Here is a 26,785-nt window from a genome sequence, read left to right as displayed (position 1 = left end):
AACAGTTGAAAACTTCCGAGTTTTGTAGTACCCATTTTTTCCATCTGATTGTGTATCTATGTAATATATAATCTAAGGGTAAATTTAATTTACTTTACATTATGATTTAACAATACTTTTGAATTAACGTTAATTTTATGAATAGCCTATACCATTGTGTACCATTTTTATATCAGTAAAAAGTTGTATAAGTAATGGTAAATTGTTAAATGTTAATTACGATTTGACGTTAAATATGTTTGACAGCGATAATGTTACCAACGTTTTAACGGTATTTGAAGCCCTGGTACAGATAATTCTTATTAGCTTAATTTCATGGTAATAACAGGGTTAAAAACATCATTCCAAGGTTCAAACTATCTTCACGCTGAATTTCGTCCAGTTCTGTCCGAGGGTGAGCATGGAGAACTAAAAAACTCATAGGTATGTAAACATTACAATGCTAAGCTGTATTAGTTATTAATAATTGATATCTGATTGGTTATACAAGGCTACCTTAAAGTGATAGATACTCATTTCTTTGTATTAGGTGAAACCTAAAAACCATAAGATTTCTGTAATGTGAGTGTGACCCCATGTATGGTTGGTTCCCTAACTTATGTATCCACACTTTTTCATACTAGTTGCATAGAAAAGTGGATACTTATGTTACGGCACCAACTGTACAAGGATTCTTACTCCACTTTTACACATGCAATAATAGCCTAAAATTGGATCTTCACCTCTCCTGTTATTATGTTCTTTATCAAATGCAATCCACAAATAATAAAACATTGTGTTTCTGAATCTTGACGTAGCCCTTATTTTCCTGGCTCATTGAAGTTTTCATTTTTCTATCATTTTTTGTCCGAGGTAAACATTTAGTTAACAGAAGGATTCTTCAACTAATAACTCATTTTAAAAATTTCCAGATAACAAATTAGTGACATCTACTAAAATCTCATCTACAATATGTACCTAAACATACCAGTGAAATTGAGGATTTTCAGCATTGACTGATAGAAAAAAAACTATAAGTACCTTCTTTGAAATAAACGTATTAAAATATGAATATTAAAAGCAATAAGATACTTACATATTATTCTTCAATGTAAACAAGCCAGTGTTGTTTTTACTATTTTGCAAAACACTTGTTTCATCTTTTTCTAAAAATTATTAATTGCATGTATAATGTATGTTTTATTATAACATTACTGTACTAGGAATGAAACTTCAACTTCAGAAGGTTCACCTAAAGGAGTTTCCTTTTAGAAACGTTGGTTATGGGCCTTTCCAACAGTGATTATTGCACAGAATCTGATCTGAATCGAATTCTAAGCAATGAATAATGTAAAAACAAAGTATACTGGCTTAGAAATGCCAGATAAGAGTGTTCCAAAGGCCAAAAAGCTCGCAAATACTCAAAACTTAAACAAACGAGCCAGATTCAGGTTCGCGAGATTGCCTTTTTTTAGTCTTGACAGATTCATACACATCAAGGAAACTTGTTAACTATAATTTCATTGTAACAAAAGGAAGAACTTACCCATTTTCAGCCAATATTCACTTTAAAAACACTATTCAGAAATACAAAACACAAATAACATCACCACAAACATCACAAAGCGGCCATTTTACAAGTTTAGGGTTGCAAGATCAAAAATTACATTCTTCTTGAATTTTTTAAGCAGTTCTCGTTGTCCTGAAAAAAAACTGTAAAAACAAATCAATCAATCAATTACTAAATAAATGTAACTATTCTATGAATTATTAAATTAATTAGCTTTAGAATTTATCAAGCATAATCTAAGAAAATGATATGTAAAAATGATATTACCAATGAAGAGTGAATAATTAGAGATGAGTATGAATAATTAAAGACTTACAAAGTTTCTTCCGTAACTTTCCAGTTAATTCTTTAATTTTTTGATTACTTTCATTTCATTTAATGCCTTTTTTACTTTTTGCGCAACAGGAGAGAATTATTGGTCCAAGTTATTTTATTTATATTTCAGCTTTGGATTAGAATTTTAAGAGCAAAGAAAACTAGCGAACTGTTGGTATTGCCAACCTAAAGCCATTTTTCTTTTCTTGTCAAGAGCTGTCAAAAAGGTTGGACATTTGTGTGTTTTTAAAAGATTTAGAAAAATCTTTGTTAATCCAGCTACAATTACTGTATAATTATGCAGTAAACGGTGCATTGAAGTGCTGTGAATGTGTAATTTATAATTTCTTTCGTATTTCAGCTTCAAAATGGTACAGCGGCTTACGTTCAGACGACGGCTGTCGTACAATACCAAGTCAAATCAGAGGAGAATGTAAGTGTTTCTACTGGTTTTGTAACAAAATAGTCCTCATAATTTACTAAGGAAACCTTTTTATTAGGTTTATGTAGACATCCTAATGTAAAACTTATATAGTTTACATCAAACTTAACCTCAAAATTCAATGTCTTGATTTTATCATTTTGCATTAAGTCCCCCTCCCTCCAGGCACCTTATTAAACATGTGTATCGTGGTTATTCTTGACTAAAGCAATCATTGCATTATTTTATCAAAAACTTCACAAGTAATAAGTATTTTGTACTGAAAATCTATAAAAAGTCTACTTATTTCACACTTGTTTATTGTTTGTACATGATATAAATCAGCTATTTCATAAAATCATGATTGAGATAGATCCATTTAGGGCTCAGTGGCCCCTTGTTTAATTTTAGTGTAGTGGTTTCTTGTTTTAGCATTCAAGTCAAGTCAGTCAAAAGTATTTCATTCATTTATAACATTAATATTTAACCTACCTAAACTTAGTGAAACAAGAGCCAGCTGCAGCCAGCAGAAAGGGATAATTTGTTAATATTATAAGGCTAATTGACCTGACTATCTTAGAAAAAGTTATGTTTTTCAATCAGTATTACTTAATGCCAAAAACTAACAAGGCGGAATAAGTGATCAATTTGCAAAGAACAGCCCACAATTGCCATTATCATGTCTGGTTCGGATCTCTAGACTTGAGAAGAAGAGGTCTTGAGGGTTCGGGTTCCATACACAAGGGCCAGGTCAATTGTATCTGACAAAGCCTTTTGCTTATTCCACTTCTTTGATCTGTCTCTTGTGTAGGGCAGTGAGCAAGCACCTATGAGGCTGTCATGATCTCCTGGACTGTTGAAAACCTCAACAAAAACAAGAAAAAAAACATTTGTGGTTTTCAGAGCGACCTCATATTGTCTGGGACCAAAGAGCACACAGGATTGTAAGACCCTATTGGAAAAAAGAGTAATGAATGAAATGAAAAAAACATTGTTTAATTTATTAGACTTGGGGTAGACTTACCTGATAAAACGGATTAGTCCCAACATTCACATTCCTAAATTATCACATTCATTCACATTTCTAAATCATCACACTCCCTGGTTTTCACATTCTTAGGATTCACATTCTTAAAATATCACATTTCCAAGTTTCACATTCCCAGTTATTCACATTCTTTAATTAAATTATCACATTCCTAGACATCACAATTAATGTTTTTAGAAGTACCTATTCTTCATACCTACCTACTTATTCAATTCAAGATTTATTGGTGGTTTGGCACTTGAATTATTTAAGTAGGTTTTATTGTGTTTAATCTTAATCTCTTTAATTACCTATCTAGAATTCAAATACTTGAGAATGTAAACATCTAAGAACTGTTAATGAAGACTAATAACTACTAAATAACTTTTATCTATATATAATACATAGAGATAGACTTACATACATCCGTGCATACAAACCTACATCTATAAATATACTTCAAATCAAAACATGATGCCATTTTTGGGGCTGTTGGGTAAAAATATAATACCATTTATGATCAAGAAGTGGTGAGATTATGAGGAATTGGGTTTGTAAAGAGCTCAAATTAAGTGCCTGCCTGTGTGATAAGCTGGGAATGTAAAGAATTAATGTTGAAAAAATGACTTTCTGCCAAGTTTCTTGCGGCACATTCTTCTTGGCAATGATGGTCTTTCCGAAAGCGCTGGTAGTTTAAAAAATGATGTGTAAAAGTGCCCATTGCGGCCTATTTACTGAATAAATGATTTGAATTTGAATTTTAGGTCTGTGAAAAGTTGGGACTGTGAAGAATTGGGATAGTTAAGAATTTGGAATGTAATGAACTAGGATTGTGAATAAATGGGTTTTTGAAAAGTTGGCACTGTGAAGAATTGGGACTGTTAAGAACTGGGATCGTGACGGAACTGGATCTGTGAAAAGTTGGCACTGTGAAGAATTGGGACTGTTAAGAACTGGGATCGTGGAGAATTGGATCTGTGAAAAGTTAGGATTGTGAAGTACTGGGCCTAATTCATAAAACTTACCATTTTGAAAAAAAATACAAAACCTGAAATTTTGACCTTTGACAACATTTAACTGTTTTAGCACATATAGGATCAATGGGGACATTTGACACTTTATTCCTAATGGTGTACTAGTATTGCTGAAAAATCAATAGTTTACAATCAATAGTTTCAATCGGAAAAAGGCCATACTATAGATAGTTTTAAATAATCAATAGTGACCTATATTTCAATACTATTTTATAAGCATCATCATATTGTAGTACTCTAATAAAAGTAAATAATCATAATAATATTCAATAGTTTAACCAACTGCTTCTCTCATATTCCAGAGTCCGGACACCAGGTGGCCGCCTGGTCTACCAGTATGTCAAGAAGCCCAAGAAGATCCCCAGATGCGGCAACTGCAAGAGCAAACTTCGCGGCATCCAGCCGGCCAGGCCCGCCGAGCGCTCCCGCCTCTGCTACCGTAAGAAGACCGTCAAACGCGCGTACGGAGGCGTGCTCTGCCACAAGTGCGTGAAGCAACGCATTGTGCGAGCCTTCCTCATCGAGGAACAGAAGCTGGTCAAAGTGTACAAAGCGCAGCAGGCCAACCCGAGAATCAGCAAGAAGGCCGGGAAGTGAACTCCTTAGGGTATAAATAAAAGCTAAAAAAAGTTGTTGGGGTTTTTTTTTGGACACCTATTAGCAAATTACAATAAGAGGTGCAACGAAAGTACGAACTGGAATGACGTCAATTTTAATGAAACAACCTCTTGTAATTTTTTTTCATTATTTTTGGCTTTTATTATATTTGGTTATGTTTTTCGAGCGTATGTATGTCCATTTCTTTGGTCCTCGCTGCATCCTAAACGGCTGGTCGGATTGTAACATTTGAGGTATCATTGGATTCCTCATATCATAGCTGTCCGAGTGACATAGGGTATATAATATTTCAATATAGCGTCTGCGAAATAGTACATTGTGTCTTAAAGGGGTCTATTAGAAGCCCGAAGACAGGGCTTTAACGAGTCGATGTTCGTAATTCTAGTACCGCCCGTGCGACATACAATGTTTTTCATCACGTTTGCGAGTAAATTTTTATATTTCTAAAAGAAATAATATACAATTGTTCAAATATTGGCGATACCTTAGGCTACATAAGCACTAAGCGGCTTGAGCGCGCCGTCTCTTTCACAAGCGATATTTTGAAGAGGGAAGGCACGCTAAAACCGCGCGGCTAACCGCATAGTGCGTACGTAGCATTAGGCTGCGCTCTTGGCAGCGCTGCCTTTCAGTATATGTATAAAGTACTCTGTGACTGTACTGTTAATTTCAAGCCAAGGTGTCACAAAATTTATTGACGTTGACACTGACAAGTGACAATGCGTCACGTCGCGTCGGGTGACACTCTTTTCCGGCCCGGATAATACCGGCCCTGTTTTTCGTGTTTTCGCCCATAGAAACTAACAGGAGCTTCTATGGGCGAATACACAAAAAACAGTCGCGGTATTTCCATGTCGGTGTTATTCGGGCCGGGAAAGAGTGTCACCCCCCTTGCTCATACATAATCTGTGGTGTGTTGTGTGTGGTTGTCTATTTATTTAACCCCGCGCTCGCGAAGAAATTATTGTGAAATATTAAATACCTACCTATCCTTTATATAATAAAATAGGATCTTAGTGAAACGTCTGTGATATTTTTAATAAATAAGTTACAAAACATGTCGAATCCTTGGAAGAAACTTTCAACGCCTGCCGTTGCAGAAAATCTATCCGACATAATTTCTGAACAATATGCGAGTGGTCTTCAAATTCAGGAAGATACAAAATTCGCAGAGATGATATCCGATCAGCATGTACCCTCATCATCTTCAGATGATATTTCGCCAGAAATCCTGAAACAGATTCAGGATTCGAGCTTGGGAGAGTATTGCGACTCGGATGCTATTATTGCAAAAGTTTTGCAATGCCAGTTCGACAAAGAACATGACGACGAAATAAAAAGAGTCGAGAAAAAGCGTAACGGGGACTCCAAAGTATCCGTATCATACGATAATTACCGCAACGTGCCCGAGAATCTCGTGTACGATACAGAGTCTGAGGATGAGGACGTTGAGGTCGCTGCCAGGAAAGATTGGGATCGGTTTGAAACTAACGAAAAGGAATATGCTAGTCTGCCTAAGCGAGGGTTTATTATGAAAGACGGTGAACGGGTTACAAAGCACGATAATATTATTAATGGCCGTAGAAACGCGTGTAAAGTCATGACGTTCCCGCCAGAGGTGTGTACAGGTGATGGCGCTGGTTTCGACATGAAGCTGCCAAATACTGTGTTCAACCATTTGAAAGAGCAAACCAGGCAACACCAATCTCGCCGCCCTAAGATGCTGGATAGAAAAGAGAGCCAAGCCACTGCTGAAGTGGGTCTTGATGAACAGACCAGACTCATTCTTTACAAACTTATCAATAACGGAATGCTGGAGGAAATCAATGGGATTATCTCAACTGGAAAGGAATCTATTGTTCTTCATGCCAATAGTGACCCTTCTTTCCCCGATATGATCCTACCAAAGGAATGTGCTATTAAAGTGTACAAAACCACTTCTAATGAATTTAAGAACCGTGAAAAGTATATCAAAAATGATTACCGCTTCAAGAACCGTTATAACAAGCAGAATCCACGTAAGCAGATTTCTTTGTGGGCTGAGAAAGAGATGCACAATTTAATGAGGATGCAAAAAATTGGGCTTAACTGCCCCGATTTGATCTACTTGAAGAAGCATGTGCTAGTTATGTCGTTCATCGGTAAAGACAGCAAGCCAGCATCTAAGCTAAAAGATGCTATCTTGAGCCCGGAGAAATGGAAGAGTGTGTACAAAGAAGTAGTGGATATTGTACATAAGCTGTACAACGAAGGACATATGATTCATGCAGACTTATCAGAGTATAACATCCTGTGGTGGGAAAACAAATGCTGGCTTATAGACGTATCTCAAGCCGTACAGCCTGACCATCCTGGAGGGCTGGAGTTTCTGCTGAGGGATTGCCGCAACATTTATAATGTAAGATAAAGTGTTATTTCGTTTCTACCATCTTTGAAATGCAACTACTCTGCTTGCATCCAATTATTGTTTCCTTATAAGTTTATAACAATAATATGATTAATTTTATAATTAAAATTTCCAGCATTTGGCAAAAAAGATAGATCAATCTAGGATTTAGATTCTAGATTGCTTAAACAAAAATACCAAATTACCTTCTCACTAAAAAGTAAATTTAATTTGTATAGATAACAACTCAATTAAAAATAATCTATTCAATTATCTGTTTAAAAATAAAATACAAATTATCTACACTGTGTTGGTCCATTAATGTAAATAGGAAGCTATATTGAAAGATATGCGTTCAGATACAGATATCTTATTGTATTTGCTTAGTGTGTTACACATTTTATATTTTAACTTAATATTTTATCTTGCAAATATTCTTCTCATTCCAGTTCTTTGAGAAAAAACGAGTCCCAGATGTGAAGACAGGTGAGGAGCTATTCAAGTCCATCACAGGGTTCGAGGGGGTGGACGTCAACTTACCTGGTGTTCACGTCACATACAATCCACACGCTTCTCGGTTTGAAATAGGTCCAGATGATAACAGGAACGATAACTATTCATTTGAATTTTGCTGGCAGAACTCCAAAACTAGCAGTTTAATAACGTTTAAAGGTGACTCTGATAATGACTCAGATGAAGATCCAGCACAGTCAGATGTGTTTGATGAGATGTGGATTCAATCGCAGAAACTGAAAGCCGTTGATTCAGCATCTAACTTTGGCAATGAGATAAATGCGTTGGCTCCAGAGCCATTGGTTGATAAGGCAGTCAATTTTGGCAATACTATTGATGTTGTCCTTCAAGATGGATAAGTAGTTGTATTGTTAAGGAGAGTCTTAATTACAAATTATTTGACTGAGTTTATGTACTCTGTTTATACATAGAATCAAAGAGCATGTGTATGATTTTATTACTGATAAATACCAGTTTGTTACCAGTAACAATAACTGTAATGTTTTGACATAAATAATGTGTAACATACTCAATAAAGCGAATAATAAACTGCCACACTCACTTTATTCATCTTTTTATGTTAGCATGATAGCATCTAACCGTCCATAACCATGTTTGTTTTAGGTTTCCTGTCTGTTTCTCCCCCAAAATCAAAATGATATAAACCAAAGTCTCCTCATGTGTGTAGCTACATCGACATTGGCAAAAAATACATCTTTCTGAAACAGCAAGGGTGAAAGCCATATAAAAAAAAATGAGTTTAATCTTATTTTCATGCCCTACCATGATAATGACTGGTGGATTAAAATTTCACAACCTAGACGCGAAACGCCATCGGCGGGTCCATATTGGCTAACATAAAATTCTAATTCCTATTTTAGTTGTACTAGAGATAAATATTTGTTATTGTAGAGGCAATAAAAATAGACATGTAAATCTTGGTTTCCTTTTGTCACTTCAGGTACCAAATCCTGAAAAATTGTTTGAGCCATTTAGAGTTTACTCCCACAAAACGAATTCTTGCACAACTGGGTTTGTTAAACAATCAAGATATATTGAAAGAATTAAATAAAATGCTTGTATATTTGTTAAGTACTATTGTCCTGAAAAAGTTGCAGCTGTTGCTTCGAAAACTTTCATCACGAGAAGTTTTAGCGTAAAATGAAGTACGGGCTAATAATAATACCAGAAAGATTAAATTAAAAATTAAAAAACCCCCGACAAAAAAACGCCGGCAAAAATAAAAATAAAAACGCCCGAAAAAAAAACGCCGCAAAAAAAGAAAACTAATAATAATAATAATTATGCACTTGGTACCTAGCTGTTGCCCGCGACTTCATCTGCGAAGAATTCGTTTATACCTATCCCGCGGGGACTATGCTGATTTTTCGCAAAATTAGCCTAAGTTAATTTAGTATAAGTATCTAGTAATATTTTTATATCTAAGCATCGTCGGTGTCGGGGGACCGCTAAGGTTAACAGGAAACTAAAGAACATATATGTTGTATTTTTTAAAGTATTAACCTTAGCGGTCGCCTGACACCGACGATGCTTAGATAAAAAAATATTACTAGATACTTTATACTAAATTAACTTAGGTTAATTTTGCGAAAAATCAGCATATTCCCCACGGGATAGGGATAAACGAATTCTTCGCAGATGAAGTCGCGGGCAACAGCTAGGTAGTGCATCATTATTTTTTACTTTTTAGTTGTCTTTTTTAGCGGCGTTTTTTTTCGGGCGTTTTTATTTTTGCCGGCGTTTTTTTAATTTTTGTTTTTTTATTTCATGTTTTTTAAACTTTGATATTTTTTTTTTAGTGTACTAGTGTGCTGGATATCCTGGCTGCAGCATCAGCTCATCCTGTTGCCACCATTGCATTGAATGTAGAATCAAATACTGATTGAAACGAATGCAAACACGATATATCTGCTATGGTTTTATCAAGAGTTTACCTACTAGTGTTCTGGATATCCTGGCTGCAGCATCAGGCCGAGATGTCCATAATCTTGCATAGTTACAGTTGTGGTCATATAATTAAGAACGATTTTTTATAGAGAAGATTTTTTCTAACTGACAAGTGTTACTAACTGCATGTATATTTTTGTGCTTCTCTCGGTATCGTAAAACTTTTCCGTACTAGCGGTAAATTCATTTATACATATAATTGGCTAAAAAATAAATATATAAACTTTATACATTACATCTAAACCTAGTATTACTACTTACTGGCTGGTCATATAATTAAGAACGCTGAATAGTTTATTTTTATTCAAATTTATATAGAGAACGGACGGCCGCTTTGTGGTTTTAGGTTATTATTCGAATAATTTTGGCGCCATTTAGTGCCGTAAAAGTCTTAAAGGCGATTGCTTCATATAAAACATTGGGGAAAAATAAAAGTCGTGATAAATCTACAAGAGAAGTAATACTAAAACTTTGCGACAAGAATTGGTCGTATAAACACATAGCCGATCATCTGCAATGTTCAAAAACTATGGTTTTCCACGCCATAAAGCATTTTGCCACGTATCAAACTACTTCAAATGTTCCGCGTGTACCTAGACAAAAGAAAGTCATCTCGTCGAGATGATCGAAACATCGTTCGTTTGGCCAAAACAAAATCCTTTTAAAGGTCTAATACCGTCTAATGAGTTAAGAAAAAAATATTTTGGCGAAAACAACCCTTCAGCAATCTCGGCACGCATTATTCGAAGGCGTTTGGTAGAAGAAAAGTTGCACGGAAGGATAGCAAGGAAGGTGCCTATGTTGAAACGGTGTCATAGGCAAGCCCGGCTTGCATTTGCAAGAAGACATGAAAACTGGACAGTCAGACAGTGGAAAAACGTTCTTTTTTTTCTGACGAGACAAAAATAAATAGGGTCTGTTCGATGGCAAACGATATGAAAGATGGCCTTCAAATAAAGCATTCGACCCAAAGTACACAAAAGTGACTTTAAAGCATGGCAGGGGAAATGTAAAAATTTGGGGATGTTTTTCTGGACATGGTGTTGGACCTGTTAGGCTGATAGAAGGAAACATGGATCAATTTCAATACAAAAACATACTGGAAGAAACAATGTTACCATATGCTGAAGGCGTGCTTCCGGTTATTTGGACATTCCAGCATGACAATGATCCCAAGCATACTGCACGTACCGTTAAGGAATTCCTCACATCGCAATCAGTTTCTGTCTTAGATTGGCCAGCCAACAGCCCCGATCTTAACCCAATAGAGCATCTTTGGTGCGAAGTCAAGAAAAAGGTTTTAAATCGACAGTGTGGCAATTTAAGAGAACTGTATGACGTATTCTTAGAAGAATGGAACTCTATCTCTCTTGCGAAATGTCAAAAATTGATAGATTCAATGCCTCGCCGGTGTAAGGCAGTAATAAAAAGCCGTGGACATGCTACTAACTATTAATTTTAGTTAAAATGTATTAAATTCCTTTTTTTTTCTGTACAAACTTCACGTTAGTGTGATTTAGTTAATCTAAGTTTCAAATAAAAAAACTTTCGAGCAGTTCAATAAATCGTTCTTAATTATTTGTCCAGCTTCATTACTATTTTAATTTGTTACTAAAGAGAATAAAAACAAAATTTGTAAAAAAATGTCAGCAATTTTATTATTTATTCTTAATCCCGTTTGCTCTATTCATGTGGCTATTTCATAACGTAACTAGTTACTTCTAAGAAGGAACCACGACTACACAAGACATGATTTAGTTAAAAATAATCTGGAACTTCAAATCGTTCTTAATTACATGACCACCACTGTATATATATATATGGGTGTTTCAAATTGTAGGTCCCAAATATGTTTGTAAGTAAATACCCGTTATGCGTCTAAGATTCCTACCGCAGCGAACAAAAGAGCTGATGATCTTGAAACGGCTGAACCGATTTTGATGAAACATGTCTAAGAACCATCGCTAGAAAATCTGCTTTCCAAAAAAAAAACCTCATTCAAATCGGTCCACCTGTGTAAGAGCTATGGTGCCCCAGACAGACACACAGCGGTCAAACTTATAACACCCCTCTTTTTGCGTCGGGGGTTAAAAATGAGCATTCGACATATTTTGATCAGACAATAGCTAAGATTAACGCGGTTCTGGCACTTTTGCCGGCCGCTGCCGCGGTACGCTCGCTCGGCTCGTGCGTTGTGGTCACAATGAGGGCTATCGTTTTTTGTCTCACGAGATGGCGCACTGTTGCGTGAGGTTTTTAATTGTGGCTTTCAGAGTCTGTTATTACGGGCGTTAAAACAAAGTTTAGATTAAAATCATATTTAAAACACCTTAAAACCGTACCATAAAAATATCCAGCAACCACAGTATTGCCTAGTCCCGTTTTTTTCGGAAAAAAAGGGAGGACAAAAGTTTCCGAAAGACAAAACTGTCTCAAAACACAGACATTCATTGCCCCGTAACGCATAATTGCCATAATTAATTTCAGGTTATGCAAAATATTCACAAAAAAAAACCTTATTATAAATAAACCCGCGTAGCTCACCCAAAAACTATGAGATTTGACATTTCGGAGACCTCACGCTACACTAGCGCCTCTAGCGGCGAATTCATTCGCGATAGCCCTCATTCATACTACGCTTCGACGTATGACGATACCTAAATTTCAAACTTTGGGTCCCTATATCTCGGCCATTTTTGATTACAGAGAAAAAAAAATCAAACAATACGCTTATTTTAACGTATTCTCTACAATAAACATCATTTAAATAAAATGTCATGACTTCATTTTGATTAAAAAAAAACTGTCCTGGCTTGTTGCATAAAATTCAAAACTTTCGTTTAATCTCGGCCATTTTTGATTACATACAGGATACACTTATTTTAACACTAACTGTCCCTCGCTTTCGCCACTGTCATGGATCGATCGATACGTCCGTGCATAACAGGTTGTACCTAATGCACAAATTACAGAATTATCCATTTCTGACGTCACATAGACGTGGCAGAGCTAGTTTAAGTGTTAACGTATTCTATTCGTTTAAAATATGTCATTTCATTGACTTCATTTTGGTAAAAAAATATTTAAGTCTGCCCCCTTTGCTACAGTCCAACCGGGCTATTAGATGTTTTGGCAAAACTGATCCAAAAGATGATCCAGTATTAGTTGTGTGTATTGTGACTGAACTGATGCCTCTGTTAAATCCCTAGAATTATTCAGCAATTTTAGAATTTTGTACTAAGAGTCAGATACTTTATACAGTAAGTAAATGCTTTCATTTTGTTTAAATAATATTATAATTAAGAATTTAATACACTTTAATCATGTAAGTATACAGTATTATCAGTAGTATTAAGAAAAATAACTATTTAAATGATCACATATTTTATTTATTTGTCAACATTTAGGGATAGTAAATATTATTGTTAGGGTTCCGGAGCCAAAATGGCAAAAACGGAACCCTTATAGTTTCGCCATGTCTGTCTGTCTGTCTGTCCGTCCGCGGCTTTGCTCAGGGACTATCAATGCTAGAAAGCTGTAATTTTGCACGAATATATAAGTAAACTATGCCAACAAAATGGTACAATTCAAAATTAAAAAAAAATTTTTTTTAGGGTACCTCCCATAGACGTAAAGTGGGGGTGTTTTTTTTTTCCTCATCCAAACCTATAGTGTGGAGTATCATTGAATAGGTCTGTTAAAACCATTAGGGGTTTGCTACGACGATTTTTCGATTCAGTGATATGTTTGCGAAATATTCAACTTAGTGCAAATTTTCATTAAAATCGAGCATCCCCCCCCCTCCAAAATCTAAACCGGTGGGTGGAAAAATTTGAAAAAATTCAGGATGGTAGTAAGTATATCAAACTTTCAAGGAAAACTATAGCGGCCAAGTTTGCTTGAGAATTATTAGTAGTTTATGAGTAAATAGCAGCCCAAGGTATAAAATATACCTAAACTTGGAAGATTCCATATAAAATACGAAATGCTTAGAAAAATATTAGTTAATTTTTTCGTAATGGCTACAGAACCCTATTTTGGGCGTGTCCGACACGCTCTTGGCCGGTTTTATTTTTATTTAAAAGTAGCCTGTATAGTGTCCCACTGCTGGGCAAAAGCCTCCCCTCTTGACCTCCACAACTCTCGTTCTGACACAATGTCAGGCCAGTCCTATGCGTACATGTCCAGATCGTCCCGCCATCTCCTTTTCGGCCTGCCTCGATGGTGCTGGCCAAATATTAGAATTAGATCATACAAAAATAAAACATACATATAACTCTTTATTTTAAGTTCAGATCATACCAATTACAGAGTCATACAATTGGTAGAATACGAGAGATAACATTCATCTTGTACCCAACTCTACATGAAGACAGCTGTTAACGCATTCACTGCCGGCATTGTTTGTGCATTCAAATGTGTGCGGAATCCTGACAGGGGCACTGGGTGAAAGTCTGGAGAATGCAAATATGGGTTGCCAGCAGCCAGCAGTGAATGTGTTAATGTTAGTTAACAACAGTCCCTTTATGCATGATAAAATTAATACCTAATTAATTTGACTTATCTTTAAAGCTGTACAATCAATAAAAAGTGCCCTGGTTCGGCAATATCCTTCATGGAAAGACACTTATTATTGTGGCACTGTATCATGTCTTTATTGTATGAAATATCATTTCGCTTGTGAGAATCGGTCATTTTCATTGTTGGTCATTCGATTCTGGTAACATTAATTTCTTTCTTGTTTAACCACGTCTGTTCCCAAATCTCTGCATGGCAAGCAAAAACGTCCCCGTTCGTAGGGCGTACATTAAAATCAATATGAGTCATCGTTCCAGAAACAACTTGCTTTGTTACTTTGGTCACTTCAATTTCTTTTCCATCCAAAGTATCACCAGTGCCTTCAAGGTATTTTTGCAGCGACTCCCTTGCTAATGCACAGTATTGTGGGTCGCTGGAATCTTGTTCACTTGGACCGCCAACCATATTGATATTTGCACTAATCGACTTTTATTGTGAATACAAAATTACAATTTTCAGTAGCTAAGCCTTACAATGGCTTGTGAACAATACAAATAAAGTGTTAAATTTATTATTTACGTCGTACTTTGGAGTGGTCACAGACTACTTAGAGCAAAGAGTAGTAGTAATATACGGGGAAAAGAGACTTAGAAATACTACGCAAAGAGTATATAATCACTACGTATGGAGTGGTTCGTTCGTAGTTCGTACTCTTTTATGTCAAACAATTTATTACCTTGCAACACTAGTCATGATGGTTGTAAAAAGCAGTCTTGATATACAATTCAAAGTCTTTTTTTGTTAAATGGTGGAAGCTACATATACAAATTGCACTAATAAGTAACATTTAAATAAATTTAGCGTTTAATGTAGCATACAATTATTTATTTCTGGTTCCACCCATCTAGAAGTAGTGTTGTTATGATAGCGATAATCTATCGAATCGATAGATTGTGCCACAAACAAGACGGAAAAAATAGACGGAGAGCGGACTGCAAAATTTCGTACCTACTTGATACCGCGATGAAATGCACAATGGTTTCCGATAAAACTGATGCTAAGTCTGAATTTATGTCTTGCGGCGGAACTTGCTGAAAGTACCAAAAACATAGTCACGTCCGGTGCGAAAAAAGGGGCGTTATTTAACCCATGTGATACTGAAATAATGGTCATGGCATCAGTTTGGAATTTACTGGTAGATACAAAAAAGCGAAATATGTCAGTATTTTTCTTGCCGGAAGTGCTTGGCAGATGCTCTCAAAGGTGACTACCAGGACCCCTAAATATACCCATCTGATACCAGCATGAAACCCATTCCAGTCGGTAGGTATGAACCCTCATTTCCGGAATATATAAGTCTGCCAAGGCTTACAAGTTGTCGACTCGGATTGACTAATTTTTTACGCTCTTCAATTTGATGTGCATTTCGTTCGAGTAGACCGGTACGAAATTATTAATATAGACTAGATGAAAACCCGGCTTTGCTCGGGTAAAATGTAGACTCATAATAATATGTTTGAAAAAAAAAATTGCCAGTGTAAAGACTGTCGTACTTATCGAAAAATCTGACGTATATTCCCAGCCTTAATATTATCACAAACGTACTTTCACAGCTAACCTACGTATCGGTATTTCATTCACCAGTAGCCATTTCTCCTAAATCTTATTTGCCCAAATAACTATGATGTCTCTGTCTCATAATCAACCCATATACGGTACGATTCGTCTGTACGATCGATCTGATGAAAATCGTCGAATCGTACCGTGTGTGGGGCCTTTAAGAGGTCACAATGGAGAACGAAATACGAACCTGTGACACGCGATGACGTGACACTAACGCCACTTTAATGTGATGACATTGACATGTTTACTTCGCAACGCCATATATACTTATAATCATATTCATAGTGTGATTTGCATCATCATCGTTTATCCACCATTACCTCTCATAATTCGTTTTCTAGATTTTTTTTTACCGTGCAACGGCAAAAACTACTAGACACTGGCAAAATTGTCCTCTGATGGACAGAGCCATATTTTTTTAAAGAAACAACAACATATTCATAGTAATTTATTCAAGTTTATATTGAAAATACTCTAAAAATCCGAATTTTCCGCTCTTCAATTTGATGTGTATTGCTATGTATTCTTTTCTTTTCATACATTGTATAAATTATTACTTACTTAAATAAATGTAGACTAATAAAATGTTTTTTTTTTTGCTCAAATTTGCTTCAGCAGTACATTGATGCGTTCGGTTCTTCGTAAACTTGCCTAATAAAGTGGCATTGCAGTATCATATCATCCTCACCATGGCCAAAAAAAAAAAACTCCACAAACGTCAAGAAAGAAGGTCAAAGTGAAAAAGGCGGGAAACTGTTAAACTTGGCGGACGCGTTTTTTTGAAAATTTCTTTTAAATATTCTTTTTATCTGTAAATATAGGATCAAATAAGGTGTAAAGTAAAATATTTAGATTCTGTGTATATATTTATTTAATTTTGTGTAGTTCTAGAAGAATATTTGGTAAGTAGTTAGTTAATTTTTATACTTTAAATATGAGTAAAGAGGAGCCCCCAGATCCTGGGGGTTCATCTTCACTGCAACCACCATCACCTGCTTATTATGTTACGGTAAACAACAATAGCGAAGGTAACAACGATAATCACAAAGACAATGACTCAGTCATGGGCTTTGATTCTGATGCGTCTCACGCTTCAGCATCGGCCGAAAATTCGAAAACATCTCGTAAACGTTCTTTTGTTCGACACATTTGCAAAACGTGTAACAAAAAAACGAGACATCGGAATAACAGTGGCTCTGACCCTAATAAATCTTGCAATTGCAATACTGACACTGACCCTGATAGCCCGACAATTATTTCTGAAAAAGTAACACCAAATTCAGCAGATGAGACTATTTCTAAAGATAATCAAGGCAAGGTCTCCATTGGTAGAAAGTCCTACCAACCATCGGATGCTTCTCCTTACCTCATTCATGTGCAGCGCATCGAGACATCACCTTCTGACAATACCACCTTACATCCAGTTACATTTGGCAACTTCTTATTGAAACAAAAGTACAAAAATATTGTAAATGGCAGTGTTAAGCGAATTGGTAGGAATAGGATTGCTGTTGCTTTTTCGAACTTTATAGATGCAAATGCTTTTATATCCGATGCTAACTTGACTACCCATAAACTGAGAGCTTTTATTCCTACCTATAATGTAACCAGGATGGGTCTTATTCGTGGGGTGCCTGATGATTGGAGCCCTGAGGAAGTCATTGAAAATGTTAAGGTTCCCTTAGGTTGTGGTGAAATTATAAAAGTAAGACGTCTAAACTACAAAGTAATGGTTTCAGGTGCACCAGTGTGGAAACCTTCTCAAACTGTTGTACTTACTTTCGATGGCCAAACACTGCCCAAAAAAGTTTTTATGTGCTACAATGCTCTACCGGTGGAATTATACATTTTTCCGACCATACAATGTTTTAACTGTTGCCGTTTTGGCCATACCAAAATACAATGTAGGTCAAAGCCTTGTTGCTTTAAGTGTGGCCAAGGACACACTGGGTCTTCTTGCGACATCACACCAGAGGATGCATCCTGTTCCCTATGTGCAGGTCATCACTTTGCTAATAGTAGGTCCTGCCCTGAACTTGACAGACAAAAGAGAATTAAACATAGCATGGCAACTTCTTCCATCTCTTATGCTGAAGCTTCAAAACTGCACCCAGCTGTTTCAAAATCTTTTGCAGATGTGGTATCTCATGGCCAAAATAATTCTCATGTGCAATCAGGAAATCAGTTATTTACCCCAGGTAGTTCCCCCACAAAATCTTACAAAAAAACAATTTTGCAAAAGCCAAGTCCTCCCCGCATCCTATCCAAAGGTTATGATCAAGAGGCTCATAAAGCCCTGATAAGAGATTACAACATGACTCTTCCATGTAAGGGTTGTGCTGTTAACAATCAAAACATACAAACTAATAATAATCAAAATAACACTCCATCTATTTCAGATATCTTAATAGCTTTGTTAAATTATTTAACACAAACACAATCAAATAAAAATACACCGTCCAACGTTGCCCCCTTATTTGAAATTTTGACCCAGTTCTTGAACATCCACAATGGACAATCACTTAAAGATTGTTCAGTGGAATTGCCGCAGCATAATCAATAAGAAAAGCGATCTGCTTTTCTTATTGAACAAATACAGTCCAATAGCAGTAGCCCTACAAGAAACATGGCTAAAACCAGATTTTTTCTTTAAAATCTCTGGTTTTTCCGTTTTGCGTGAAGATAGATCTGATGGGTATGGCGGCGTTGCTCTACTCATCAACAATTCATTTCATTTTGCTCCTTTTTCCCTTCCTCCTCATAGTGCTGAATACTCTATTGTTGCTGCTCATTTAAATAATATTTTAGTTTTATCTATTTATATTCCCTGCCCATCTTCAAGCATACTTAATGAAATAAATTCAATTTTATCCACTATCCCCAAACCCTTTATACTTCTTGGTGATTTCAATTGTCATCATCAATCATGGGGTAGTGCCAATTCTAACCATTTTGGTAAAATTCTATTAGACATTCTAAATAACCACAATCTTTGTTTTATAAATAATGGTAGCCCAACGCGTCGAACCGAGCCAAATGTTGCTGTCAGCGCAGTGGATCTGTCAATTACTACCCCGACTTTAGCGGCCTCTCTTTCATGGGACGTCCTCTCATCAACCTTTGGCAGCGACCATTTCCCAATAGTCATTTCTATTCCAAACAACTCTTCCTTCAATATGCAAAAACGTTGTCTTCGTACTCCTCGTTTAAGACATATTCTAACACATGCTAACTGGCGCCAATTTAGCATAGAAGTGGAACAAAGAATTTCTTCACTATCTAATGTTGTTCCGGGAAATGAGGTTAAGTGTGCTGACGATTTTGCTAAATCATTGATAGACGCTGCAGATAAAGTTTTTCCGGTTAAAAGCACTAGATCAGAAAAACTGCCTTCTCCGCCCTGGTGGGATAGTGAATGCACATCAGCAATAAAATCCCGCAAAAATGCTGAACTAATTTATGCTAAAGATATGACATTTGACAACCTATCAAATCTTTCTAAAATTGTTGCCAGTACAAAGAAACTACTTAAAAAGAAAAAAATTCTAGGCTGGAGGAACTTTTGTACTTCCATCTCGCCTCAAACTAGTTCAACTGAGGTTTGGCAAAAGGTAAAACGATTTAGATCAGCCTTTAGTGACACTAATATCTCTTCGCTATCACCTTCTTTGACGGATAAATTTTTAGACCAGCTAGCACCAGCTTCAGTTCCTCAGGAAATTCTCTTAAATCGATTTACCTTTTGTCCCTCAGTCGATAATTTTCCAACTGTTTCTACTATTGAGTCTCCATTTTCTTTATTAGAACTTAAAGGTGTTTTACGTGGTCTTAAAGACTCTTCGCCTGGGAAAGACGGAATTCCGTATTCATTCTTGTGCAATCTTACTGATTGTGCATTAACATATTTTTTAAACATAATAAATACTATTCTGCTCACTGGTAACGTTCCTCCGTCGTGGAAAGTTCAAATAATTATACCAATATTAAAATCGAATAAATCCCCAACAGAGTCTTCTTCACACCGTCCTATAGCTTTATCTTCTGTGCTCCTTAAACTGGCAGAACATTTAGTCAAGAACCGTTTAGAATGGTATTTGGAATCCAACGGACTATTAGCTAGTAGTCAATTTGGGTTTCGAAGAGGTAAAAGCACGATGGATAGCTTATCCATATTCACGACAGATATAAGATCAGCACTATCACTTAATCATAACACTATTTCTGTTTTCCTTGATGTTTCTGCAGCATATGATAATGTTATTTTAACTATTCTGCTTGAAAAACTCAACAAACTCAAGGTTCCCATTTGTTTGTCTAATTTCATTATCAACATCTTATCCGAAAGATTTATTACCGTTTCTACAGGCTCGTTAGAACTAAACAGAGTCGTTTGGAAGGGATTACCACAAGGTTCGGTTTTAAGTCCTATCTTGTACAACGTCTACACTCATGATCTAGAATTAGCACTTAACAGCCCCGTTAATATTTTACAGTATGCTGATGACCTTTTAATTTACTACTCTGATGACAATGTTGCTACAGCCACGGATATTGTCAACTCTGCATTAACCAGATTACACATTTGGCTTTGCTCAAATGGCATGGAGTTGTCAACTACCAAAAGTTCAGTATTGGTTTTTAGTAGAATGAGAGCTATTCCTGAAGCTACCATATTATATAACAATGAACCAATTTCACAAGTATATCAAGCAAAATTTTTAGGAATTATATTTGACTCTAAGATGTCGGGGCTTCCACACTGCGAGTATATTGTTGCTAAGTGTGAAAAACTATTAAACATTCTTCGATGTTTATCGGGTGTTTGGTGGGGCTCGCACCCATTTTCCTTAAAATTAATATACAATGCCCTGATCAGAAGCAGGATAGACTACGGATCGTTTTTATTGGAACCAAGTAACTCCGCTGGTTTAAAAAAACTAGATCAAATTCAATCGAAATGTCTCAGGTTAATTACTGGCGCCATGAAGTCTAGCCCGATAAATGCTTTACAAGTAGAGTGTTGTGATCCGCCACTCAAACTAAGACGACAGTTTTTATCAGATAAATACTTATATCGTTCCATTCAGTTTTCTCAACATCCGATTCTAAATAAATTGGAAAATTTATCTTCACACATCAGAACATCGCGTTATTGGTTGCATAAGTCTTCTCCGTGTTTAGTAAAAAGTTTGCAAAAATTCCGTTCTTTGGATGCTCCAACTCATAGATCTCACATTCTCCCTATATTTACATGCGACTATCAGGCTCTTATATTCTCTCCTAACATTAAGTACAATTTAAACATTGATAAACGCAGTTTGAATGCTAATACTTACTTTAATAGCAAGGTTTACAGTATTTGGCCGGAATGGCATTATATCTTCACTGATGCATCGAAAAGATCGCCTTCAGGGTGTACTGGTGTTGGCATCTATCATAGTCAGTATAAAATAACACAACTTGTTAAATTTCCGCCTGAGACTTCAGTTTTTACTGGGGAAGCGTTTGGCCTCCTAAAGGCTGTAGAATATATACTTATCATGAAGCTAAGGGAAGCTGTTATTTTCTCCGACTCTCTTAGTGCTCTGCAGGCTCTTGAAAAGTACCCATTTTGTAGATCCAGTCCATCATACCCCGTAATCATTGAAATCAAGACTAAATTATTCCAATGCTTTCTTAAAGGTTTCTCAGTAGTTTTTACTTGGGTTCCAAGTCATTGCGGCATCAAAGGTAATGAGAAGGCTGACAAAATTGCCAATAAAGCAATTGAAGACGGAGATATGTTCCCGTACAAAAATTATACTCATGACCTAATCAATCTTCCGCGAACATATCTCCAACATTCCTGGCAAGAGTGTTGGTCTCAAAGTTGTATCCTGAAAGGTAAAACTTACAGCCGCATACAGCCCTCCATTCCTAATAAACCCTGGTTTTTTAAGTATAAATTTTGCAAAAGAAGTACTAGTGTTTTAATAAGAATGCGTTTAGGTCATGTCTGCACGCCGGAACACCTGGCGAAGATTAATATCATAGATAGCCCTGCTTGTGAGTGTGGTTCGGAGGTAGGTGATCTGAACCACATAATTTTATCTTGTCCACTTTATGACCGTGTTACTTTTTATAACAGTATTATATCACAAAGTATTCCATTACCAACATCCGTTCCCTGCTTACTTTCATCTAATAACCCATGTATCTATGCCTCCATTGCTTCATACATTGTTTCTAATGATATTAAAATATAAATATGCTGCCTCTCATTATAATTTGTATTCACGTATAACTATTCCGTCCAAACCCGATCCTGATCCTAAACTTTCCTATCAAAATTCCGTAATATTTTTTGATTAAATTCCGCTCCGTTTCCTCACTTTGACATTGGCACAATCGTCGTTCTATCCGAACTTGTATATTGCCATTAAAAAAAAAAAAAAAAAAAAAAAAAAAGGTCAAAGTGAAATCAAACAAGCTCAAGCTGGCTAAATGCGCCAAGAGCGCGAAGCTATAAAAAAAAAAAAAAAAAAAAAAAAAAAAAAAAAAAAAAAAAACAAGCTCAAGCGTCTCCCTATGGTCTCCCTATATTATACAATACTCAAAGAGTATTTACATAGTACCTATAGAGAAATATATACTGAAGTCTTTGCTCAAGCGATTCACAACACAGCAGCAGTAATAATAGTATAAAATAAATAAGGAATAAAAGAAAATATGGAGTCTGTGTAGTCTGATGGATTAAAATGATTTAGATGTGTCAGCAATCGAATGTGTGGATAACATATTGATTAATAAAACACAAGACGAAATTACTGGCAGTGGCACTTGAGGTATCCCATCTTAGGCCTCTAGGTTGGCAACGCATCTGCAATACCCCTGGTGTTACAGATGTTTATGGGCGGTGGTGATCTCTTACCATCAGGAGACCTACTTGCTCGTTTTCCATCCAGTCGAATAAAAAAAAAGACGCAATGCATTACACACGTACTGATGCTACAGAAAATGTACAGCAGAATATTAATACTGACGATATTTCAAAAAACAAACAAACAAGGAATGAAGAAAAAGAGACATCAGAGGATGGCAGAGAATTATTAGAAGAACAAGAATATTGGGAACAAAGTGATTATACCTGTGAAAAGTTGAATAGTCTTAAACCAAAATATGCAAATTGTCAAAGGATGACTCAAAGAGAGATGGATATGGTTACTTACAAAAAAACTATTGCAAGATCTCCTACTTATTACCAATTTGATAAATCTACTACATTTATACTTAAAATGCTCAGGGACAAAAACATTGTAGGTGAATATCACAACATTGTAGGCTATGGAAAAAACTCTGTAGTTATTCATGCACACTGCATTAAAGAGTTTCATCCAATGGGAGTGGCTGTAAAGGTATACAAACTGAACAATGATGTCATTCATGATAATGCCATTTTGAAAAGAGTTCAGAGAGAATATGATCATTTACTTATGCTGCAAAACCAAAATAAAACATGGTATGTTCCATATCTAATTCACAAATTTAGAAATGTCATTGTAACAGATTTCGTTGGGTTTGATCAAGAAACTGCTCCATCAATAGCCGCTCTACCTTCTGAGCACTCACAGGAAATGTACAACATATTGATTGGAGAATTGTACAAATTGTACAGTAAAATACATTTAGTACATGGAAGACTATCTCCTAAAAACATTTTGTACATTCAACCTAGGAACTTGCCTAGATACATTGGATGGGCACATTCAGTCAGCACAGAGCATCCAATGGCAATGCAAAAGCTAATGAAAGACTGCCATTTCCTCACTCAAGTAAGTTCAAGCAACAATAAACAATGTTAAACCCTCAGGTTATACCTATTTTGGCGAACTTTTCGAAACAAAGACAAAACTTAGAATTATGAAACTGTTTCATAATTATTATTCATTTAATCTGCTTACTTTTACAGTTTTTTCAAGAAAGAGGAGTTTCCGTTGTGCCAAAACTTAAGCTCTTCGAAGATATCAGTGGTATTGACAGTGACAATATTAAAGCAGTGAATGCAAAATCTAGTAAGTAGAGACTTATGACAGAAACAACACCTCACAAACCCTATTTAGAAGAGTACTGATTTGAATTGTAACCCGAACATAAAGTCCCGCTTTAAATAATAAAACAAAAAATTTAATTAATTTTATAAAATGAGTACATTACTTTATGTCGTACCTATATTTATAGGTTACATTAAAAGTGCAGCTCGTGGTACATAAGTGTGCTGACCGTTAATTTCTGGTCAAGCATGCTTATCAGCGGTACCTTCACCGTACTACTTAAGTGCTGGAGTTCAAAGAAAGTTCTTTACAACAAAAGATAAATAAGCAAATTATCTACCAAAGCAAGATTGTGAAATAATAGTTAGAGGTAAAAATTGAACTTCCCAGTACATATTTTTATCTAAGTTACCTAGCCTGCAGTTTGGAAAAACCAATTACATTTTATGTCATTGTTTCAGAATGTTTTTCAACTGCACATGTTCCAGTATTAGATGATGAAGACAGTTTTGTAACCATACAAAAGAAAGCGCAACATAAAATCCAAGTAACTGCAAAACATGAAGAGCCTTGGAATGAAAACAGCGATAGAGAAATTTATGAAGAACAACAATATTGGCAAATGTATGACTTTACTAATAAAAAGACAAATCAATACAGATTAAAACGATCAACTGCTCCAAAGATGACAGATAGGCAGGTTGACTTAATAGCGTTCGAGAAAACTATTGCTCGTTCTCCATCCTTTTTTAACTTCGATAGGTTTACGACACTTGTTCTAGAAATGCTTATAAACAAAAATATAGTGAGGGAGTACAACAACGTCGTTTATAAAGGACAAAACTGTGTAGTCATACATGCGCATCGCCCAGGATCGTCCTATTCTTGTCCTCCAATTGGATTTGCAGTTAAAGTTTACAGAATAAGCAATGATTCAAAAAATAATAGTGCCATATTCAAGAGATTTCAGAGAGAATACGATAATTTGCTCATGCTGGAAAATATTAATAGAGCTTATAATCCACACCGTGTACAGAAAATCAATTGTATATGTACATATTACAAATATAGAAACATTATTGTTACCGATTTTGTTGGAAAGAATCAAGAATGTGCTCCGACAATAAATAGTCTTCCTCCAGAGCGCTCTGAAGAAATGTATCACAGAATGGTAGAGGAATTAAAACTACTGTATAACGAAGCTCATTTAGTACACGGAAACATGTCAAGTAAAAGTATTCTGTATTGCTGGCACAGACCCCACTACATAGGCTGGTCTCACGCAGTTCTGAAAGACCATCCAAAAGCATTAAAAAAGCTGATAAAAGACTGCTATTTTATAACCAAGGTAAGCGTTTTCAACAAATACAGTTCATTTTACTGAATAGAATTTTGTAAATCCTACGAGTGATTCTGAGCTTATACCTAATAGCATAATTTAACAGAGCAAAGTTACGAGTAAAGGCTACTTATATTTAAGACTGGTTTAGCGCTTTGCAAATGGGTAGGTATTGCAAAAATCTATTCTGGCTCCTCTGTGATTATCAAGGAATATGTCTACCAAATTTCAAGTATCTATCTATACAGTGGATGTGCATAATCTGTCATTGAGTAATATTCTGTTAATCTAGTAAATGTTAGTTAAATTCGAGTTGAATCAGTTCATAATGGTTACCAAAATGTGAGAGTTAAGCCGAACTTTTTCTTATTCCAGTTCTATGAAAGAAGAAATGTTCCTGTACAGACAACTGAGCAACTTTTTAAAGATGTGACTGGTCTCAACAGTATAAGTACTAAAGTTTTAGATGTAATAAACAACAAAGACTTATGGCGGAAGCAGCAGAGTAATCCTAATCGAAATGAGTATTATTCGACCAGTAATATTATCGACCGAAAGCCATCTAGGAGTAGCCGTTTCAAGTAACCTTTTTCAAATCGATTGGTGGAGAAATACATTATACATATTGTCATTAAAAAAAATTTTTTTTTTCTTTTATTATTTTATTATAGTAGCCCTGCTACGGGGTTAGGTACTACGAAATTCGAAAATCGAAGATTGTGTCGTTCCGTCCCTCTGACGATTTAATACGAGATTGAGAGAGATGGTACGATACGAACTTCGTTTTTGAGTAGGTAGGCCCTCTTGACTGACAATCGTGAGTTGAACGTTAATTCTGTAATTTTATTTTATTATATTACATCTCAAGAGAGCTTAATTAAGAGCCTTATCACACTGGTTATTTGCGGACGAATTGATTCGAATGCGATTTCGTCGCGAGCGCACAACTATATCGATGCTAGACATGGGTAATCTCAACTCCGCGAAGTGATCTGACTCACTAGATCCAGCTCCGGTGTCGGTACCGAATCCGCTTATTGAATCCGACTCCTTTATTGACTCCGGTTCTTTCGAGCGATTATTAATTTATCTATGGCCGATCCGCCCCGGCTCGGTACTGCGGTGCCCCACCCGCTGACTGAACTGAAGTACAGATTCGTGAGAGAGAGAAAGATTCGTTCGTTAGTCCAAGTCCGAGTACCGAACCGAATCGACCAACCAAACATAGATTATGAGATCCAAGTCCAAGATCCGATCCGCAGGGCTACTACGAAACTCCAAAATCGAAGTTCGTGTCGTGCGGTCCCTCTGACACTTATACTATTTAATACGAGAGCGAGAGGGACGGTACGATACGAACTTTGAGTTTCATAGTAGCCCTGCCGATCCGATCCGAGCCGAGCGAGAGCGAAAGCAGGCGGACGGAGCGAGTCAGTGTGAGTGA

The 26,785-nt window shown here is 36.1% G+C and overlaps 5 protein-coding genes across 5 annotated transcripts in view; all 5 read left to right on the top strand.

The window, feature by feature from the left end:
- The window catches only part of LOC141432975 (uncharacterized), a 518,418-nt gene that overhangs the window by 241,354 nt on the left and 250,279 nt on the right, over positions 1-26,785 (top strand). The gene's annotated exons all lie outside the window — the stretch shown is intronic.
- Positions 2,105-4,978, top strand: LOC141432559 (large ribosomal subunit protein eL34-like). Its single transcript, XM_074094176.1, has 2 exons — positions 2,105-2,297; positions 4,649-4,978. Exons 1-2 carry the CDS (start codon positions 2,233-2,235, stop codon positions 4,941-4,943), a joined length of 360 nt encoding a protein of 119 aa, XP_073950277.1. The 5' UTR covers positions 2,105-2,232; the 3' UTR covers positions 4,944-4,978.
- LOC141432558 (serine/threonine-protein kinase RIO3-like) lies at positions 5,862-8,429 on the top strand. Its single transcript, XM_074094175.1, has 2 exons — positions 5,862-7,362; positions 7,800-8,429. The coding sequence occupies exons 1-2, from the start codon at positions 6,022-6,024 to the stop codon at positions 8,220-8,222; spliced, it is 1,764 nt and encodes a 587-aa protein (XP_073950276.1). The 5' UTR covers positions 5,862-6,021; the 3' UTR covers positions 8,223-8,429.
- On the top strand, positions 16,726-22,401 carry LOC141432557 (uncharacterized). Its single transcript, XM_074094174.1, has one exon. It carries the CDS (start codon positions 16,907-16,909, stop codon positions 18,533-18,535), a length of 1,629 nt encoding a protein of 542 aa, XP_073950275.1. The 5' UTR covers positions 16,726-16,906; the 3' UTR covers positions 18,536-22,401.
- Positions 22,539-25,990, top strand: LOC141432319 (uncharacterized). The gene is made up of 4 exons (XM_074093864.1): positions 22,539-23,783; positions 23,921-24,023; positions 24,464-25,350; positions 25,717-25,990. The coding sequence occupies exons 1-4, from the start codon at positions 22,938-22,940 to the stop codon at positions 25,924-25,926; spliced, it is 2,046 nt and encodes a 681-aa protein (XP_073949965.1). The 5' UTR covers positions 22,539-22,937; the 3' UTR covers positions 25,927-25,990.

Source organism: Choristoneura fumiferana, chromosome 11 (genome assembly GCF_025370935.1).
Source record: "Choristoneura fumiferana chromosome 11, NRCan_CFum_1, whole genome shotgun sequence".
Lineage (NCBI taxonomy): Eukaryota > Metazoa > Arthropoda > Insecta > Lepidoptera > Tortricidae > Choristoneura > Choristoneura fumiferana.
The sequence above is the reverse complement of the archived record's forward strand: the minus strand, read 5'-3'. Positions and strand labels throughout refer to the sequence as shown.

What these genes read in the sequence shown, in the direction of transcription:
- LOC141432559 (XM_074094176.1), top strand. Translation starts at nt 2,233, where the DNA reads ATGGTACAGCGGCTTACGTTCAGACGACGGCTGTCGTACAATACCAAG. An exon ending in AAGTCAAATCAGAGGAGAAT is followed by an intron (nt 2,298 to 4,648) that starts GTAAGTGTTTCT and finishes CTCATATTCCAG; the next exon opens with AGTCCGGACACCAGGTGGCC.
- LOC141432558 (XM_074094175.1), top strand. Translation starts at nt 6,022, where the DNA reads ATGTCGAATCCTTGGAAGAAACTTTCAACGCCTGCCGTTGCAGAAAAT. An exon ending in ATTGCCGCAACATTTATAAT is followed by an intron (nt 7,363 to 7,799) that starts GTAAGATAAAGT and finishes TTCTCATTCCAG; the next exon opens with TTCTTTGAGAAAAAACGAGT.
- LOC141432557 (XM_074094174.1), top strand. Translation starts at nt 16,907, where the DNA reads ATGAGTAAAGAGGAGCCCCCAGATCCTGGGGGTTCATCTTCACTGCAA.
- LOC141432319 (XM_074093864.1), top strand. Translation starts at nt 22,938, where the DNA reads ATGCATTACACACGTACTGATGCTACAGAAAATGTACAGCAGAATATT. An exon ending in ACTGCCATTTCCTCACTCAA is followed by an intron (nt 23,784 to 23,920) that starts GTAAGTTCAAGC and finishes TTACTTTTACAG; the next exon opens with TTTTTTCAAGAAAGAGGAGT. An exon ending in ACTGCTATTTTATAACCAAG is followed by an intron (nt 25,351 to 25,716) that starts GTAAGCGTTTTC and finishes TTCTTATTCCAG; the next exon opens with TTCTATGAAAGAAGAAATGT.